The following is a 22,500-nucleotide window of genomic DNA, read 5'->3' on the forward strand; positions in this document are numbered from 1 at the left end:
CTACTTTAAACAGCACTACCAATGCACATACACATGCACATGTATGTGTATAAGTGTACAAGTGTTGTTGATTTTTTTTTTTTTTTTAATGTTTGTATGATTTATATATGTGCATATGTATGTGGATGTTAAAGACTGTATGGATGTATGACTATGTGCATATACACAGGTATAAAGTATGACATATAACTTAATAACATGATTAAGTCTCCAACAAACCATCTCACCAGTCTCTTTCCCCCATGGAATTGCTGTTCCTTGGTCCTTTGACTTGTTAGGAGGTTATCAACACTCCTTTCAACAAAATTTGATTGTAAGCTGCTAGGAAGTGTTGAATAAATTTTTATTCCTTCTCTTTATGTTATTCACGGGAAGGGGATAAGGAATAAGGAATTGAGAAATGATCCAGTATGCATTTGGCAAGCAGTAAAACTAACAGTTCATATTTTTTGTGTGCTTGTATACTACCTACTTCATACAAATATAGTCATCATATCTATTTATGTACCGGGGCTTTTTCTCATACACTTTAGATTGTTAATTTTCACGGCATTACCATTCAAGGCTTTAAAATTGTGAACACTGGACTTTGGGTATTCATAGTTTAGGATGTTGGGCTTTTCCATTTTTATTTATAATTATTATTTGTTCCACTGTCTCTCCGTCTCTCCACATAGATCTGTTTCTCTTTGTTAGTTTTCCTGATCTTTGTTAACTCAATGCTGCCAGAAAATGCTGTGCCCATTTTAGAATTTTTTGCTCAAATGTCTCTGCACATTGATGGCTCTGCAAATGCTTAGACACAAAGGAGTCAATTAGTAAACAGTGTGAGCTTATTTTTTTTTACCAATGCTATGAATACCGATGGTGTTGTTTTTATTATAGTCATAATAATTACTATAATTATATTGACATTAGTAACTGCTATATAAGATAACATAAAATATTTTTGAAAATCAAGGAAACGGGTAAACAGGTGAGACAGGTAGTACTCATAATTGGCTCATTGGTGATTTAGTACTTGTGGAGCCATCTATGTGTAAGAACAATTAATAAAATAAACTCACAGTGGGCATGGCATGTAAGTACATGCAATGCTTTTTGGTTTTGCGTAAAGTGGAGATGTGACACTTGGGGGGGGGGGGTATTTTCTTTGGCCTAAAGTGTTACATATGATCAGAGAATCTTTCCTGACAAGTTTTGTTACATCTGAAAACATTTAATGTCTTCATATGATTAAAGGGACAAGGTTGTATGCACAAGAGGGAGGCATAGCAGTTGTGAACCTTCTGTGTTTGTAGATTAAAGCTGATTTTTATCTGAATTCATGCACAGAATGCTGGCAGTAATTACAGAAACAAGTAAAAAAAAGAAAAAAAAACAAAAAAACGTAGCAACAAGTTTTCCTATAAAAATGATATTAGGTGTTAGAATATTTTTTTGATCACAGTTTTCCATTACCTCTGTTAATGTGATATATGAAAATCTCTCATTTTGGGTAAGGAATAGGAAGGGCACAAACATGGAAAATCTTTTAAATGTTATATCTGGAAATTTTGTGTTTATTCATAAAAAATCTTAATTCACTTTTATTTACTTAAGGTTAATGGAGAATATTTTTTTGCCAAAAGCTTATATATTTTTGAAAACATAAAGCATTTATAAGATGATAAGGGCAAAAGTTAATGAAAACTCAGTTTTGCTTGATAATATGTGTATAGTATTTAGTGACATGACAACATAACATGTTCATGGGGAATAAAAAAAAATGTTTTCTGTTTTAAAGGATATCAAATGACCATTCACAAAACAAAACACACACACACAAAAATATTAATTAAGCTATGTGATTTTGTGTCAACTTGTATGACTTTTATCATTCTTTTTCACATGCAAAGGTAATGTAAATTCTGTAAATACCAATTTATTTGGAAAGTATTAAGTCTTAATTCTTGTAATTTTTTTAAACAGATTTTTTGGTTCAAATTCTTCAGGCAAATGTTGTCCCCCCCCCCTTAACTTGTTGTGTTTAGAGGCCTAAACCACTAGTTAGCCAACTACACTTGAGTAGCTGTTCATATGATTTCACAGTCCTAGTTTGGTAATTTCAATCATTGTTTGTCATGCATCTCCTTTAACTTGGGAGTTATGTGTAAAAATATGAAACTATAAAGTTTCCAGTCATCTTTGGAAGGTACATAACTTTTCCTCAGTTTAGTGCATCATGAAGAGCATAGTCAAAGCCATACATAGTGTCAGTACATAATGGTACCAGGCTGCAACAATTTGATTTTAAATGCCTAAGGGTTTAGCCTTCTCTAAAAATTACTCATAGAAATATGGACCTGAGTTTCTTCAAATAATATTTTTATTTATAGGATATCTTCTGATTTTTGTTGGTAAATCTAGAACATTAATAATGATTGTAGAAAAGTTTTTTTTATCATTTATTTATTTATTTTTTACATTTGCACAACATAGTAAACATCCTAAAACTACCTTCAGTGATAGCTGTTCTTCAAGTTAATGTTTTTTCTTTAATAGTTTCCTTTTCAAAGGCACAGACTATTATTACAGATGCAGGATGTATGTTAGCTTCAGGCACATTCCATACATATTGTTTCAAACTGACTTGAGAGTAGTGGGGATAGGTTTACTAACTGGTAGAGAAAACCATGTCATGAACTCCAGCCATGAATGACCAATGACAGGTTTAATTATATTGTGACTAGATATATGCTTGAGTGAGGGAAAACTAATTTAAGATATGATAAAGAAGGTAATTGTTAACAATTTCCTCTCTGCCCTTTCTTTCTTAAATGGGCAGTTGCTGTCATATCAGAAATAGACAGGTTACACTTTACATGGTAAAACACTTAGCTGACTGGAGGGTAGTTGTGAATGGTATGGCTACTGACCCAGAGCAGGTGCCAATTGACAAGCAAAAGAATAAAAAAATAATGGATATGGATATAATATAGATAAATATCAGTATAAACCCATAGCTAGAAACAAGTACAAACTTATTGATCCTTTAAAAAAAAAATGCTATTCAAAAATTGCATGACCATGGAGGCAAAGAAAACATAAGATTATGTTTTATCAAAGTTATGCCTCTTAGCCTCTGCTTTCTCTTATTTTTTCACACTCTTTTATTTTACTGAAGAGGGAAGGAGAGTAAGCAAAAATGAATTATTCTGCAGGACATGAGCATGAAGTTCACCTTCATGTTGGTGTCTTCTATCCCTTTTTCTCACAATTGGGGTGTGTGATTGGATTAGAAAACTGAAAAATATTTTTGAAGCTTGAAATGTGAAGTATTATGAGAAAAAGAATTAGAATAAATTGGATTGACACAGTTCATTATGACAATTGTTGAGAAAGGTAAAAATGAGAATGATGATTTCTGGTGGAAATATTTATTCTCATTTTGTACACCATCTCTTGTACTTTTCTGAGCCATTCAACTTTGGTTTGAGGAAATATGAGAGATTGTGAACTGTTATTGTGTCTCTAGCTAAGTGCATGTCTAGATATGCTCTTGTATTGTTTTCCTTAAGCCAATTGTGCAAGGCATTTCAGTGGGAACAAATATAATTATAAGTTTATAAAAAAAAAAAAACTTAGAGATTCTGATAGAGTAACAAATATACAATTGTTAATTTTTGTAAAGTATGACTTTGCTAATGTATGATGGGTATATTATGTATAGTTCATTGATGATACTGATTTTTTTCTTTTTAATGGTGGTCTCATTTTTAATAATGATTTTGTGTAAGTGTATGGACAATAACTTCTTTGAGGTAATTGACCTCTTTACGAGATGTTCCCCAAAAAAGGGCATTAGGGTTTGTAAAGAATCTAGTGGGTGTTGGTAGCCCAGTTTCCCTAAAGAGGGAGACACAATTTGTAAAGATAAAAAGAATCTCCATGAACCAATCAGCCTTTTAAGCTGGTACTTTAGCTCAAGGTCACCCGGACACCTAGGATCAGTCTGGCATCTACCTGTCATAGTTAGAAAACAGGAAACTCCAGTTTGCTGCAATGATGCACAAATGGGTGTCGTCGGACTCAAGAGGTTAATAGGACTTTCATTATCTCTAATTTTAGTGTAAGAGAAAATTATATTTTTGATGTCTATTCTCTTAAATTTCAAATACAATATATTTTCCCTGTTGATATTCACTTGAAAAATGGTTAAAGTCAGTAAGTGCATATTGATTTTTATGTTCATCTATCAGATGCTGGGCATTAAATGATTAGTAGTGATATTCAGTATATTTATACTGACCTATTTGGAGAGATTAAGTTTAACAGTTAGCTAGATGGCTGGTTCTATTTACATGCCATTCTTTTGACCCCACTGAGTGCCCCCCCACGGACCTGGCCATACTGCCAGAGGTAGGTCACATCCCAGCTTCATAGCTAGAAGCTTCCTTACTCAATTGGAGTCAGTCAGTAAAGCTTCTTGACTGATACTAACGAAATGGAGAAAAATACGACGTTGGTGAAATACACAATTTTAGCAAAAACTACCTTCATGGTTATTATCTAAGATGAATGCCTCTGGTGCTGTTTGTTAATCCACATACAAAGAAGTATGTGAAAAGAAATATAAGTCTTCAGTTAATGTGGCTTATCCGACTTGTGTAAAGAAGCTCAGCATAGCAGTATGAAATGATTGGTTTTCCTCTTGATTGGCATTATATGATATCTGTTAAAAAAGTCAAGGAAATGCTTTAAAAAATGCTAAAATGTATATGTAGATCTGCTCATGCTGTGTTGTTAGTTAGTGTTTCCTGTCTTTTATGGCTTTATTTTGATCCCATGGCCACCTTTCCTGAGGATCTGTTACTCAGATGAGCTTATTGTGGCATGCTTCGGCAACTGGAAACATCGCATGCTCTGAATATTTTCTTTTGCACTTCATATTTATTAATTGATAGTTTTGTTTCAGAAATATTTTTGCTCATTGGTGCTTTATGAAAGATTCTTGTATGAAAAATGATGAAGATTCCTGATACCAGAAGCATGTAAAATTTTAGAAATTTATAATGTATAATGTATAATGCCCATGAATTACAAGGCTTTTAATATTTTGTTCTTTTTTGGTTTCATAAATGAGTGATATTTTGTATACCTTTTTGTAATGGATTGATTAACGTATTTCTAATTGTCTGAAGATATATGAAGGTGGTAAGCCAGTTTTGTAGATACTTGGTAGACTTTAGTTTCTCTTTTCAGTCATTTTCAATAAAAAAAAATTTTGGTTGATAGCAATAAAAAACTGAAGGAAAGTCTTTGCATATAGAATCCTTAATGAGGAGAAAGTAGAACTTATATGAATTATAACTTTTCTGTATTTACTTAATGTCCATTTTAAGAGAACAGTTATGTATTTAACAATTATTTCTTGGTACATCTTATAATACAAAGTACTCAGCAATGTAATACTGTATCTATGTATGTTACACGTCCTTCATGATTCCTGGGTTTTCCAGGATCAGCGCACTTCCCGGCATAGTCAAGATGATTCTAGTCAGGACTACACCTTCCCCATCAACTCTGCCAACACCAGTAAGTTATATTTCCAGTTTTTATTCTTTTTCTTCCTAGCTTTTGAGTTTTAGTGTATATTTATAAATCTTATATTTAGGTGTGGAATGTACTGAACTACTATTTGCTTTCATGTGTAGGTTTACAGTACCTTTGGTATTAATTCACATTATAGATTGAGTTTATTTTTCAGCAATAATTTTGAAAAGTACTCCTTTTCTTCTCTTTACAACTAATTTTCCAAAGATTAAAAAAAAGTACACACTAGGGATATAACTTCTAGATTCTGACTCCTGCGTTTCCTTGTTTTTGTAGCTAAAGACCAGGAGACCAACAACAAGGAGAGGATTGAAGAAGAGAAACCTCCTAGTCCACAGAAGGAGGAAAAGGAGGTGAGGATTTATTCTTATGCATATTGATTATAAAAAATGCACACATGCACATTCACATGCACTTGCTCAAACACATGCAACATGCACATGCATATGCAACAGTCACATGGATTTGCAACATGCATATGCAACAGTCACATAGATTTGCAACATGCATATGCAACAGTCACATAGATTTGCAACATGCATATGCACCATTTGCACCACACACAGAAAACACACACAAACACACACATACACAAACACACACATACACAAACACACACATACACAAACACACACATACACAAACACACACATACACAAACACACACACGCACACAAACACACACGCACACAAACACACACGCACACAAACACACACACACACACAACACACACACACACACACACAACAACACACACCCACAAACACACACACACAAACACACACACACACACCAACAAACACCACACAAAACACACACACAACACACACACACACAAACACACACACAAACACACACACCACACAAACACAACACCAACACCACACAAAAACACACCACACAAAACACCACACAAACACACACACACACAAACCACACAAAAACACACACACAAAAACACACCACAAAAAACACCACAAAACACACACACACAAACACAACAAACACACAAAAACAACACACACACAACACACACACTCACAACACAACACACACACACACACAAACACCCACACACAAAACACCCACACACAAACACACACACACACAAAAACACACACCACACACAACACACACAAACCACACACACAACACACACACAAACAACACACACAAACACACACACCACACAACACACAACACCAAAAACACACACAAAAACCACACCCAAACACCACCACAAAACCCCACAAACACCACCACAAACACCACCCCAAAACCCACCACAAAAAACCACCAAACCACCACCCCACCAAAAACACCACACAACACACACACAAAACACCACACACAAAAACACACACCACAAACACCAAAAACAACCCACCCACCAAAAACACACCACACCCCACAAACACACCACACCCCCAAAAACACCCACCCCCAAAAACACCCACCCCCAAAAACACCCACCCCCCAAAACACCCACCCCCAAAAACACCCACCCCCAAAAACACCCACCCCCAAAAACACCCACCCCAAAACACCCACCCCAAAACACCCACCCCCCAAAAACACCCACCCCAAAAACACCCACCCCCAAAAACACCCACCCCAAAACACCCACCCCCAAAAACACCCACCCCCAAAAACACCACCCCAAACACCCACCCCCAAAAACACCCACCCCCAAAAACACCCACCCCCAAAAACCAACCCCCCACAAAACACCCCCCACCCACCAAAAACACCCCCCCAAAACACCAACACCCCACAAAACACCCACCAAACACCCACCCCAAAAACACCCCCCCAAAACACCCCACCCCAAAAACACCCACCCCAAAAACACCCCACCCCAAAAACACCCCCCCAAAAACACCCCACCCAAAAACACACCCACAAAAACACCCACCCACAAAAACACCCACCCACAAAAACACCCACCCACAAAAACACCCACCCACAAAAACACCCACCCACAAAAACACCACGCACACGCACACGCACACGCACACGCACACGCACACGCACACGCACACACACACACACACACACACACACACACACACACACACACACACACACACACACACACACATGCAGATATATGTACACATACGCACATACACATGCACGCACACGCACACCCACACTCACACCCATACACCCACACTCACACCCATACCCACACCCACACCCACTCCCACACCCAGAGTACTATATGTATATTTATTTCATATAACTTCTTACTGTTGCAGGTGGTGCCACCAGTCCCAGGTGAGCGGCGGCTTTCTAAGGGGCCAGCTCCCTCTCCACCAGTTACAGGCAGCCCAGCCAGCACACCCACTTCTAGTGCTTCCTCTACACCCTCTAAGAAAGGCCCTGCACCAGCTGTCCCGGCTAGCACCATCTCCTCTAAACCTAGAGCTCCATCACCAGTGGATGCACCTTCAGATGGCCTTGTAGCAGACCCTGTAGTTAGCACTCCCATCAACACCAGTAAACAGGTGACGAGCACACCCTCAGGGAAGGGCCCAGCACCCAAACCTGCGCCTATCTGTGAGAGTCCCGTTCCGAAGGAGAAACCTCCAACAACAGTGTCCATGGCAGACATTCCAGATCAGAAATATGTAAGCGAGAAGGCTGAAAGTCAGCCCATTGCATCTCCTGTTGTTGAAGAAAAGAAAACAGTGGAGGAAGAAAAAATGGAAGTAGATGAGAAGGTCCATGTAGAACCACATACTCAAAAGCCAAAGAAAGGATCAGAGTTAGATGTTGTTGATAATTTATCACAGAAGAGTAGTGTATCATTAATCAAGGAGGAACAGACTGTTAGTGAGGTAGTAACCACAGTCCCAAAAGCAGCTTCCACAATAACACCTGAGCCGGATAAAGTAAATGATGAAAAACTTAGCGACACCCAACAGAAAGCTAACTCAGCACCGTTAGTTCATAGCACAGAAGTTGAAACATTCCCCATATCACCTGTTATGTACTGTCCAATAGTTCCTTCAGTAGAATCACAAGGCAATAGACAAGATATCGACAAGAAAGACAACTCCATAAGTGATTCCCAAGTTCCACAAGTAGCGTCAGTGCCAGCTCCTGTGTCGTTGTCCCCAGAGCCAGCTGAAACTATCATTGCCTCTATAGGCAGTGAAGGCACAGTAATTGTCCGCACCCCAACCCCAACCCCACCAGAACCAACACAGAGCCAGCCAGTAAAGAAAGAAAGCATTGTTACGTACTCTGGTAAGCTGCACATAAATTTTGTTTAGAATTAGGCGGTGAATATCCAGTTTTATTTACCTATTGAAATATTTATCAGTTTACCTGTTTATTAACCTATAGAAACACTTGCTTGTTGAATTTTGAATATGATTTGACAATTAATGAGTTTATGTAGTCCAAGTACTGCACTGATAATTATTATCATCATCGTTATTATTATTATTATTATTATTATTATTATTATTATTAGTAGTAGTAGTAGTAGTAGTAGTAGTAGTAGTAGTAGTAGTAGACATTTATGATAATTGTTATTTGATATATATTACATACAAAATATTTGGTAAATTGTATTATTTATAATAAATAAACTTAATTTTACCATCTAGGTCCTGCCATTGTCGATGAGGGTTTACAGGAGGGAGGAGAACAACAGCCATCTGTTGATATGATAGATACAATTTCCCACACGCCGCCTCCTTTGTCTCCTTCTCTGTCAGAGGCAGAGGAACAAGCAGTTCGGATCCTTGAGTCTGCAATTGAGAGCGCCGTAGAAACGGCATCAAATAGGAGTTCACAGGATGAAGGGGAGGAAGCCAACGTGACCCTTGCAGGTACCTCAGTGATACTTACTCCAGACCATGTGGAGGAGGAGGAGAGCACTGTTTTGGTGTCAGCTGTCCAAGGTTAGTTGGTCATTTATTGAAAAACAGGATGTTCTTTAGAGTATTAATGCTTGCAGTAGTACTTAACTGGACCACTAACTTTGTAATCATGTGACTACTGCTAAATGTGACAGTAGGGTAATGGATTTTGGAGATGTTTTAATTGAAAGCTAAAATTAAGATATAACTGATGATAAACTTCAAAATACATTTGATGTAAATGCATTTTGTTTTCATTTTATAGTTTTAAGCTCAAAATACATAACGCTAGGGCATAATAATGAGATGAAGATAATTATGTATTTAGATTCAAGTATCGCCCCTTGCATAAAGATTGAAATGACATAAGACGAGCTTTCGTTAATACACTTTCTGTGTAGGATGACACCTATATGGCATCATTACAGTAAACTGGTGTTTCCCATTTTCTGATTGTCAGTATGGCAGATGCTGGATTGATCCTGGATGTTCTGTGTGACCTCCCACCTTAAGCTGGAACACTGGCTTGGAGGGGTTGTTGGTCCAGGAAGACTTCATTTATTTTTATGAATTCATAATTCATAATGAATCCTTTGGAATCATTATGAACATTGATGTCCTCCTTTTGGGTATTCATTATGAGAATGTCTAGAAACAATTCAATGCAATGGGTCTTATTTTCAAGGAACTCATATATTTATGTAGGAATAAATGGCTTTGCAATTAAAAATTTTAAGGCTGAAATTTAGGAATCAGACAAAATGTATATATAAAGCAGGGAATATACTGATCTTGGTTTTGGTATGTGTTTTGTAGAACTAACCTAAACTGAGTTGTTGTTTTACCCATGAAAGCATGCTTTAAAGTCATTTTGGAACTAGGCGTTTTAATAAAAGTAAATCCATATCTCGTACATAATTGTATATTGTATTTGTGCATTTATTTTTCTTAGCGGAATATAATGATGTGATAAATCTGAGGTGATGTGTAAAGTCATTTTCATGGATAATCAAATACAAGTGCAAAATTATACATATTATAAAGGCTGCATCGTCATGTATAATTATTGATGTCATTTAACCCATATGATCCGGTAGCTTCATGGCAATCACATGACCTAAAATACGGGCATTAGGCTTATGTGAGCGGCTGTTTTGATGGGTGCATGGCTTGTAGGCTGGGAACACATGAACACTCATGAGCAGTGACAAGACTCCATGGCTCCCCTTTGCAATCTTAATTTCTATTTTTATACATAAACATTTTAAATTTTTTGCCATTTTCCAATGTCCACATTTGTCATTTGATTTGCTTTATCCAGCTGGTAATCTCTCTAGGTAGTCCATAACTCAGGGCAAGAATAGTAAATAAGTAACATTTTGTTACTTGCAATTTTTTTTTTTAAATATTCAATTTTCTGTAATACAACCCATGCTGCTGGCCACTGCAGCCAGGAATAGGATGCTGAGCATGGAAATGGCTTCCTCACTGGAGCTGGTGCTCTTCCAGTCATGGCTCACATACACTATATTCCACACTTGTATATTGGTTAATGCAAAAACCCCTTTCTAAATGCCAAATGAGTCTAATCACCCACCAAGAGGTTTGTGCACTTGTGGTGAGTCTTTCTCAACACTGGCCTTTAGCCAAAGTGCTCATGACAGCAAGTTCATGTAACCCTGGCCCACAACCAAATTTTCCCATGACAGCATGTTCATGTCACCCTCCCCTCTAGCCAAATTTTTTCATGAAGTGATGGTTATGTCAACCGGATCGTATGGGTTAAATGATAAATTGTTAGTGTAGTGATTGTGTAATATACAATTGTAGAGCTTTTAATAATTACTGGCTAAAGAATATTTGTTGACTTAAATATGATTTGTATAATGCCCTTGTTTCATTTTGTAAATATGATGGTTCATATAAATATATATATATATGTGTGGTAGGTACAACATGACTCGGTTAGATATTTATTTTTCTCTTCTCCAAACAGATAAAGATGAAGGTGTGGTGGAAGTTCAAGTTATCACCAATGATGGCCATAAGCTTGATGAAAGTGAAGTTGTGATCTCTAATTCTTCCATACTTACAAATGATGCAGACTCCCAGCCAGAAGCTGCCCCAAAGTAAGATATAAGCTATACTTATTATTAATATATGCATGGATTCATCTTTTTGTGCATGTATTTTACTTCATAACATGGTCTATCTGTATATAATGAGATTGTATATGCATACATGTTACCAGTTATGCTTTAATTATTATAATTGTAATAAAGAATTGACTTTAGTTCTTTAGGAATGATAGTGTTAGCATGTTAAAAAGATGAAAAGAAAACCTATTTTTCCTGATAACTAAAAGTGATGATTTTGACTTTGTAGATCACGTTATGAGATCACCTTGGAAGAAGTTGATGATGTGAGAGTTGAAACACGTGCCAAGAATGTAAATGACACCACACACATCTCTGTAGTAGCTGTAGATGACTTAACAGAAACACCAGACTTGCCAAAACAGACGCCAACCAGAGCACAGGAGGCACCTACCTGGTCTGTGTCAGAGCAACAGACAAATCCCACCAGCAAGTTGCCAAGTCAGAATGAAAATGACAACCATGGACATCTTGAGACTTCTTCTAATATCTCCAATATGTCCAATCTCAGTGCTGGAACTCCATCAACTGGTCGATCTGTCAGTTCAGCTGAAGAAGAAAACAGACCTACTATGTCACTCCTGATCGAAGGAACCACTGTAGGGGCAACAGATGTGGATGATGATGTGTTTGATCATTCAGAACATAATGAATCAAAAGTAAGTAGCTAGGTTAATTGTAGGAGTGTCTTTTGGAAAAGTATTTTCAACCTTCTTTACAGTGAAGAAATACTTCAGATTTCAATATCTTTTTCTTTATTTCCAGACTCCAAAGGATAACCAAACTAGACCAGTGTTGATTAGAGAATCAACTGTAGAAAGTGAGGTTTCCATAGAATCAGGCTTCTCCACAGGTTCTACCCTTTCCACTCCAACGCACCAAAACATTCCTACACGTAACAGTACCACAGTGGCAGGATCTCCTGGTTTGAAGATTTTACCTAATGGTATAGGAAAGGACAACCATAAAATATCAGAGAAGTAAGTTGATCTGTTGCTGAATCTTTACTTCCTTGCAGTTGAAAGTGTGTAATGATGTGGTTTATTCTTAGTTCTTATCAGAAATTCATGTTTTTAGTCTGAGAAATAAACCTTGAAAATTACTTTCACAGGTCAGATTGGGATAATGTAAGCACAGCCAGCTCTGAGAAGGAGAACAAACCACGTGAGAGAGAAGAGGAGCCAGCAGAGGAAGTGGTACTCCGAAGACCACCAGCTGGAGACAAACATGATGTTGCTCTCAAACCTGTTGATAAGAATAGGGAAAACAGAGCTGCTCGAACCAAAGAGGAGAATGATTTAGTGGCACTTCGCAAGAAGACAAGGAAACGCACTAGGAAATTTGTGATTGATGGTGTAGTTGTCACAACCACCACCAGCAAGGTAAAGTGGTTTTGATATAAATATTATGTAAGTAAAAGTAGTTATTTTCATTTCAAAAGAGTGGGATGACAAATTACATTTCTATTTCCATAAAAGAAATAAGTATTTGGTAGCTTATTTGATTTCTCTTGTTGAAGTTTCATTGTATGAACAGCATTTATTCTTTCTTGTTTTGAATATATCATTTACATAATTAATTTTCTGAATGCTTTCACAGTATATCTTAAACAAAGAATTGAAGTTATCTAATGATTTATCATTATTGTATTTTTTTATGAAGGTAATATATGGTGATGATGAAGATGGCACACTTTCGTCTGGACATTTAGCAAGAAAACAGGAGCTACGAGAGTTGAAGATTTTGCAAAAGCAGGAGCAAAAACAGTTTCAGGAATTGGCAGTGAAGGCAAACTTCGCAAAGATTGAACAAGAGAAGAAGTTTGAAGCGGAGAAACAACAGCTGCTTCGGGGATATGACACAGAAGTTGAAGCTTTGAATAGACAGCAAAAACAACAGGTCAGTTGCTATTTAAGATCCTGAATGAAGTAAAAGGTTTCCTGGATGCCTTATGTCTTTCTGGTAAAATAGTCCTTTGGATTATTTTATTTGTTTTCTCTCCATGTGTGTTCAGATGTATTTATTTCATATAGGATTTTTATATACATATGCACTTAAAACTACAATTATTCATTTTTGTATCTTTAAATAATGACTTGACAGAATTGATAATGGTAACTTTCATTTTGTTACATAAATGTATGTTACATTGATTTTTTTTTTTTTTTTTTTTTTTTTTTTTTTTTTTTTTTTTTTTTTATCAGTAATTTTAGAGTTTACTTTATTTAACATTCCAGACAACATATAGTCTTCGATATTCAGTTTAGAGCATTAGTTTCCAACCATTGTGCCTCAGTAGATCATGAGGTATGACAAGAAACTTGGGGAGGGTTGAAAAGAAGCTGCCATATATGGTATTGCAGTCAATATTTTCATCATGAAGCCAGTTATTCTTTGTGATATTTCTGATTTATTTTTTTTAAGTAATTTATATAAAACTAATCTTCCTAGGCAATTTTAGCACCATTTCATTGTGTTGTATATTTAAAAAGATTGAAATCACAGGTCTAGGGTGATCTTAAACTATAGTCCAGGCCTGCTGTATCTAGATAATGAAGCTAGAATTAGTAAGTCTGAAATTACTTTAAGGCCAGGAGGTAGTATCTTTTGGGTTCTAGCTCCTGTAGAAAGAGCCATGTGTATCACTGATGCTCTCATATCACAGGGTGTGTAGTGGCTAGTCAGGTAATTAGCATGTAGGATTTTTCCTGTCATATGAATTATGTTGATTCAGAGTGAACCAATTACAAGTCATTAGATATGAAACTACTCCATCAGAGTCTGATGCTAATTGTAACTCTGAACTAATTTCCACTACAATATTTGATGGACTGGGTGCAGAATTCCAAACTGGTGTTTCACTGCCCACAAGTGGCCCAAAATCAGTACATTAGGCTTACTTGAGCAACCACTCTGACAGATATGTGGCTGTTAGGCCAGGAACACATGAAGTCTCATGTTTGATGACAAGACCCCATGCCTCTCCTTTTCAAAATTAGTATCTCTTTCTGCATTTTCAAATGTCTATATTTGTCATTTGATATGCTGTATCCAGATGGTAATTGACTCCATGTCATCTCTCTAAGAGGTCCATAAGTCAGTGCAACACTAATAACAACAATTAACATTTTGTTATTTGTGGCATTATAATTTTTTTCATAATATTCAATTTTTTGTAAAATAAACTGTGCTGCCTGTGGGCAAAATAGGATCTTGAACATAGAAATAGCATCCTCCCTGAAGCTGGTGCTCTTCCAGTCATGGCTCATGAGTGGTACATTCTATACTCGTTTATTAATGGAAATATAAGTAGAGCCCATTTTTAAATGTCTACAGATTCTAATAACCCTCCAAGACCTTTGTGCACTCGTGGGGAGTAATTTCTGTCACCCCAGCCTTCAGCTGAAATTCTCATAATAACAAGTTAACTCAGTGATTTTGCTATTTAATATTGGTTAGTAGTTAGTAATATGGGGTAGTTTCCCCATTTGACTCCAGCTCATTTGTCATGTCAGTCTGAGCACTTAATTGTTGGTGTTTATAAGCAAAAGTTTGAAAACCTGAGGGTTTTCCTTTACTGTAGGTCTCTGTATCTAATAATGATGCCAGGCAGGTTACTATTTGAGAAAGATTGATCTCTCTCCAAGCCAATGGTGTGTCATTATGCATTGCTATCCATGATTTGTTTCACTCCTGCAATAACGTGATCTCTTACTTTTTGGATTAATGATGTTAACTTTCCTTTCTAGATGTTAATCTTTCTTAGTAATATCAAGTGTTGCTTGGAGGATTGTAACGAGTATGATTGCCTTTAAGGATGCATTTATAACCATAATTTTTTATTATATGGAAATATTCAGATTTATGTATGGATTGTACACTCATTGGCAACTGAGTGAGCTAGAATGTTTTCACAGTGTAGCTGGAGGGTACCTAGGTAAGTGGTTTATCATTATAATGCTGTGAAGGAAGTGCATATTACTCTGTTAATATGGTGAAGGAGATTTAAATATTCATGTAGATTTAATGGAAATAGGGTTCACAGATTCTAATAATCAGATAAAATTGAGCTTTTTGATAAGTTCATTTAGGGTTTTACTATTGGTATTGTTCTTTAACTTTAGATTGAAGGATGATTTAGTTAACTTTATATATAGACTTAAATTAAATGCTAAGAAAGACTTACGTTTCAGATTACATGTGAAGTCTGCAGTAATTGCCCTTCCATCTATGTGTGTGTTGCACCTATTATGAGATGGTCGATTTATGAACGATTTTTTTCCAGATAGCTTATTCTGTATTTTATTTTATTTACAGCCTTTACAGTCAATGAAGGTCTATAATGACTTTCCTTGTCAAGCATAGGGGCAGTATATATAAAGATTCTCGAAGTTGATAGGACATCCTAATGTCATTCATATCCTCGTATGAATTTTCCTAGGAATACTTTGTCTTTCCTAAAATTGGTCTCGGCAGATGAGTGCTAGCAAGGTGACGTAAAGGTGGTTGCTTAGATTGTGAACAAAACATTTGGGTTTGCCAGTTCAAATCTTTCTTGCTCGATAGAATGCTATATAGCAATATGATGATGTTAAACTCTTGATGAGGAATACTTAGTGCGACCAGATTTTTGAAATTCAATTTTAGAGTCTTAACTTTGAGAAATCACAATATTTGATATTATTGATTAATGGTCTTGATCAGTATGATGTAATAATTCTTTAACCCATTTTGCTGGGATATCATACATGCCATGTCTACTGTGATTTTAGTTTATTAATATTGTTCAAACTTAGATGGCTCGAAAGAGTAAATAACTTTTTTTTTTTTTTTCTTTTTTCCCAGCACTATGATATTCCTCTTTTAGTACAGTGTTTGATATGCCACATTAAAGATAAAAAGTATAATAGTACTTTAGAAATATATATCTATAGAAAAGAGTATGAACCAAATTTAGGCTGCAGTTATTATCTATTGGAGCATTTCATGACAGAAAATTAAAATAATAGTGTAGTGAGTCTCTAATAGCATTTTTCGTGATTTATTCAATATTATACTCTATAGAAAGAGGAGATAGAAATACAGATATAGGTATATAATTGGAAAATCAAGTCATGACTACTTGTATTTAACACTTATTGTTTTTCAATTGCTTAATGTAAATGGTTGCTGATCATTGCTGGATGTCTAACTTTATTACTATTTTCTCCATTATTGCATATTTCCATTATACTCCATTTGTTCATCATATGATGGGCTTCAATACATGAATCCTGATGAAGATAGAGGAAGGATAGGAAAAACCATACATGTTTTACTTAAACTGCATTTATTAACCACATAATTGTTTTGCTTTCACCTACTTTTTATATTGTTTCAGTTTTTTGAATGACGTTTCCTGAGTTTTTTCCAACAATTTTTAGGATTTTTTATTTATTTATTTATTTATTTTTTACAGTCAGGAGAGACATTAAGAAATTTCTTGAGAATCTTCATAGATACAAACCCAGATAATAAACAAGCAATCAGAATTACTTTATTTATTTCAGATTATTGTGTTTGCTTGAAATGTAAAAGAAAGAAAACTAGTATTATATGACAATACTTGTTGGAAATCAGGCTTACCATTATTAAAAGTCCCTTTTATTAGAATTGTTAAAGGATGTGTCTGCAGTGATTTCAGGGTCTCCTGATAGCATTTACAACTTATATATATTTTTAGTATTACTTCTTGTTGTATATTGGAAAATTATTTATTTAGAATTTTTGTAAGGGACTTAGGGTAGAAATTATAGTGATTGAAATATAGTCCACAATAAAATCAAGCATGGACCAGGAAAAGGTGGCACTTGCTTCGTGAATATGTTTGCATGCCAGTTGATACATATGCACATTTTCTAACTCCCAATATAGGAAGATGATTAACCCCTAAACAATGGGCTACATGTCTGTTTAACCGAAATCCGAAGGACATGGAATGTATTTACATGCCATGCCAACTGTGAGTTTACTTTATGAATTGTTTTTACACATAGATGGCTACACTTGTACTTAGGCACCGGTCAGTCGAATATGAATACTCCGTCTCGCCTGTTTACGCTATTTCTTGATTTTTGAAAATATCTTATGTTGTCTTAATTGCTATTACTATTGTCTATAACATTAAAGTAATTATAATGTCTACAATAAAAATGATACAATTGATATTCATAGCATTAGTAAAAAAAAAAAAAAAAAAAAAACTTTTTTCCCTGCTAATTCAAGGAAAGATGAAATCAGATAAGAGCACAAGGTCTACTAATTGACTCCTTTGTGGCTAAGCACTAGCAGAGCCATCCACACACACACACACACACACACACACACACACACACACACACACACACACACACACACACACACACACACACACACACACTCTCTCTCTCTCTCTCTCTCTCTCTCTCTCTCTCTCTCTCTCTCTCTCTCTCTCTCTCTCTCTCACACTGTCTTCTCTCTCTCTCTCCTCTCTCTCTCTCTCTCTCTCTCTCTCTCTCTCTCTCTCACTACTCTCACTACTCTCACACATGAAGAGCACAGCATTTTCTTGGCAACATTGAGTTGATATATATATATATGTGGAGCTGACAAGAAGAATGATAAAATCTGGCAAGTCATCATCACTACCATTATAATTATCATTATCACTCATCACATCTTCATTACCACATTCTCATCATCACTATCATCATGATTATCATTATTACTGTCATCACATCTTCATTATCGCACCATTATTACATATCACATTATCATGTCATCACATCTCATCATCGTTGTTGTTGTCCTTCTTCTTCTTCTTCTTCTTCAAGGATGTGAAGGGATGCTGATTATCCAGTAACTGCAAGGTCTATTCACAGTGGTACAGCAAATTGCTTCTTTGGGGTGTGGGAATAGGAGAGGAATGGACTGTAGTCTTATTACCCATTTGTTTCCTAAAATGAAGATGTCACCTGCCGTTTAGGGGTTAAACAAAATAGATGCTAGACATTAGTTAAGTGTGTTAAAGAACTATATTATCCATTTTGTATAGAATGTACATTTGGTTGATATTAGATGTTATTTTTTAAATAGAGGTAAATGGTCAGAATTGCTTGCAACATTTAGACATTATGATTGCATGCACAGGGCCCTGACAATTCCCTGAATCTGAGTTATAAGAGGTAATAGTCATATTCCTCTCACCATTTCAAAACCAGAAGACATTTGTTGCTGATTCCCTTCTGACAGAGGGTCATCAGAATGTTGTTATTGTTTATAAAGATAAAAAAAAAATCAACTGAAGAATACCTTCTTATCTTGTTAGGTGGAAAAGGCAGAAGCCCAGCAGGAGATTGAGCTAAAGAATGCCAGCAAAAAGATTCGGGCAGAACAAGAGCGAGAGCTTAAGGCTTTCAGGGAATCACTAAAGACTGAGTTGAAGCTCCTAAAGCAAGAAATTGACCTGCTTCCCAAAGTAAGGCGTTTAATGTTTTTGTTTTTGGAATTTGTGGGAAATAATGCATAAATATTCTTGTATTTAAAAGGCTACTACTTTTCTATCTATTATTCCAGGCCATTGCTCCCTTGTTCAAAATTGCGAGTTATAATTGTCTTATATTGTGAGAAGCAAAAGTGTAATTGGAAAGGAAATAGATGGCATAAAGTAGACTAATTCATTTGTATTTTTTATTTACAGGACAAGCGCAAAGAAGCCTTCAAAACTCGTAAAGAACGATTAGATCATGAACAGAGTGAGAGAGAGAAATCTTTCCTTGAACGGCTTAATGAAGCTCATGAGGTACTTTTGGATTAGTAGTTATAAAGTGCTATACTATGCAAAATTTTTTATGTTATTTTTTCCTGGTACATTATTGTTTTTAATTTTGATGTATAATTTTAAGTATTCAAGTGTAACTGTAACTGTTATTTTTTATTAATATTATTATTTTGGTTTCCTTTATAGATATTGGTTAGTTCGTAAACATTTCTAAATTTACTTGACTGCTAAAAAATGCTATAGTAGTAGTTTCTTACTGTTACACATCTTGAATATGTGATATGTATTTTAAATGGAGCAACTATCAAGAAAGTTTATTGTACGAGAATGTAAACATGCTTTTTTCTACAAATTTCTCATAATTAATGATGTTACCATTGGTTTTAGATGTCACTGAAGAGACTAGGTGATGACCACCGTGAAAGGATTGCTCTCCTTGAGAGACAGTTCCTACAGCAGAAACACCAGTTACTAAGATCCAGAGAGTCTGCACTTTGGGAGATGGAAGAGCGCCATCTCCATGAGAAACACCAACTTGCTAAAAGACAACTCAAGGATATTTTCTTCCTTCAGAGACATCAGGTATGGATGCTTGTTTCTGCTTTAAATTTTGGGAATTGAGTTACAAAGAAGAGTGATTGAGAAAGTTTGCATTCATGTTTGTTTCTTTCTAGATTTTTTTTTTTAGATATGTATAGATTCATATATATATTTTTTTAACTGATTTTTTAAATTGGTGTTTATGAATACAAGAAGTGGCAGATATTGCCGTGCGAGTTAGTATTATATACTTTTATTTTATTGTGAAATATCTCTTTATATAATTGTAGATGCTTTTGAGACACGAAAAGGAATTGGAACAAGTTAAACGAGTCAACCAGCAGAAGGAAGAAGAACTGATTAAGAGGCAGCAGGTAGGTTCTGTTTTGATCTAGGTGCTGTTTAAATTATTATCTTCATAGGGTTTGAATCTAAAATAATTTATTTTATGAAAATTAACAGGGAATGTACTTTAAAAATTCTTGATTGCAAGCAGCAAGAAAACGAAAATATTCAAATGTGCCTATATTAATTTGACAGATTTTGATATTTTTGCACTTTGCCAAGTTACATGCAGTTAATGTTTTTTTTTTCATTTAAATCAAGTTGATTTATAGCCTTTCTTTCCTTGGAAAGGAATTTTTGTGCAGCAATTTTTTTCATAGTTTTATGACAGAATCATTTTTGTTCCTCTTGGGCGCTTGAAAAACTTTAGTTATGATGGGCGAGATATTGTCCTTACTAGTAAAATTTTCTTTTTGTTTGGTTATTACTTTCACAGATTGAAAAGAGGCAGTTACCAAAGCGCATCCGTCAGGAGATGAAAGCTCGTGAGCTGATGTTCCGTGAAAGCATGAGAATAAGCACCACTCATCTTCCAGACTCTCATGATGATGAGAAAGATAAGATCAGGAAGGTATGTAAGTTTGTTTCTTAAAAAAGGAAAGATTGCCAAGGTTAGTCAATAATTAACCCCCTTTACTCTCAATGTAGGGGGAACCTTTGTCATTCTGTGTGGTTATTAGAAACAGAAACAATTGAGTTAACAAAAACACACTAAACAAGAAATCTAAATTATTTTTTTTAGGGGCAAAAAATTGTACACTATTAAGAGACAGATCAAAGTCACACGCACCTAAAATCACAAATTATAAGCATGATCCAAGTCACAAAGTTGACACTAGCATTCACATATCCTAAACATAAGACACGCTAGGCATGCTCTTGGAAGCTAACCACAGCTGACATGCATGGTCACATGACTAAGGAAACATTGGGGTTGTGTTATGGACTAGTCAGAATTGTTAAGTCAGCTGTTTGTTGGGCACCAGTATATGCAATCAGGGACTAATTACTAGTACTATGTTTGACCTGTTGAAGCTGACCTGTAGGTGTGGCTTGCCAATTTGCTTATATTATAGGGTACTATGGAGGGTACTTCCCTGCCTGTGCTAATGGCATCACTGAGCCTCTTAGATCATAGAGTTGGGGTTTACAGTGGATGAGATGGAACCAAGGTATTTTTACAGAGGTAAAACCACTCCATCTTGATGAAAATCGTAGTTGGTAACTTCCAACTTAAGCCCTGCCTCATCACCTTTATTCATTGCAAATATTTAATTTTTTAATTTTTAATATATATATATTTTTTTCTTGGTTTTGTTTTTAATTTTTTTCAAACATTGTTATTACTGAACCATTTTCAAAGAAAATGCAGTGAAATAACTCTTACCATAAAGTATCACACAGATTGTTGGGTTAAAAAATGGGACAACATGACATGACCACGTTTAACCAATGAGAATGCAGAATGAGCTAGATGCATAATTATTTGTATAATTTACTTGATATTGTTATAATTACCAGAATTAAACCAAAATTCCATTCATTTATTTTTATTCCTTACCATTAACAGCTGTCAGAATACTTTTGGGAAAAAGTTGATTTCATTTTTGGGTTCAACAGGCTAAATAGAAGTGGAGCTACCTGGTTATATATATATCTTGGGTAGAAAGAACCACTGATTCCATAGTTAGGCAAAGGTGCATTTGCTCGAACTGGGTTGCCTGCCTCCCTGTACTGATTTCACTCTCTTCAGGTCATGCTCTTGCAACAAACACATAATTAAACTCCTAACCAACCTTTCAGCAAAACAATTAGGCTGCTTACAGTCACACCCTATTTATGTTGTAGTCACACCATTATTAAGTATATATCACAAACAAGGTTATAGTAACTCCTTTCTTCTCTTATTTCTCCAATTCATGTTTCAGTTTTCTTCCTCTTTAAATTTGATTTGTTTTCACATTTATTTGCAAATTTATTTTCTATTAAACTCCTTGTATTTATTCATCCACTCTGATGTTCAAAATAATCATTATTTTACCTTCAGTACTTTCCATTCTACTATTTAGAAACAATACTGATATCAGGCTTTCCAAAACTGCACGAGTAGACTGTAGGAAGTGTGTTTAGCTAATTAAAAAATGTAAGATCAGTCAACAGTGTAACTGATTAGCAAGTGGTGAAACTATT

At 35.5% G+C, this 22,500-nt stretch overlaps 1 protein-coding gene across 1 annotated transcript in view; it reads left to right on the top strand.

Annotated features, from left to right (window-relative positions):
- Positions 1-22,500, top strand: part of LOC119575417 (serine/threonine-protein kinase 10-like) — a gene marked incomplete in the record, with an annotated part of 95,509 nt that overhangs the window by 63,547 nt on the left and 9,462 nt on the right. The window contains 14 exon segments of the mRNA XM_037923025.1: positions 5,508-5,577; positions 5,872-5,948; positions 7,858-8,851; positions 9,217-9,513; positions 11,468-11,600; positions 11,857-12,286; positions 12,393-12,607; positions 12,739-13,009; positions 13,290-13,526; positions 18,973-19,122; positions 19,345-19,446; positions 19,813-20,007; positions 20,256-20,339; positions 20,747-20,881. Of these exon segments, the coding sequence (XP_037778953.1) occupies positions 5,508-5,577; positions 5,872-5,948; positions 7,858-8,851; positions 9,217-9,513; positions 11,468-11,600; positions 11,857-12,286; positions 12,393-12,607; positions 12,739-13,009; positions 13,290-13,526; positions 18,973-19,122; positions 19,345-19,446; positions 19,813-20,007; positions 20,256-20,339; positions 20,747-20,881 (3,390 nt within the window).

The sequence above is a fragment of the Penaeus monodon genome, chromosome 7 (genome assembly GCF_015228065.2).
Source record: "Penaeus monodon isolate SGIC_2016 chromosome 7, NSTDA_Pmon_1, whole genome shotgun sequence".
NCBI classification, from domain to species: Eukaryota; Metazoa; Arthropoda; class Malacostraca; order Decapoda; family Penaeidae; genus Penaeus; species Penaeus monodon.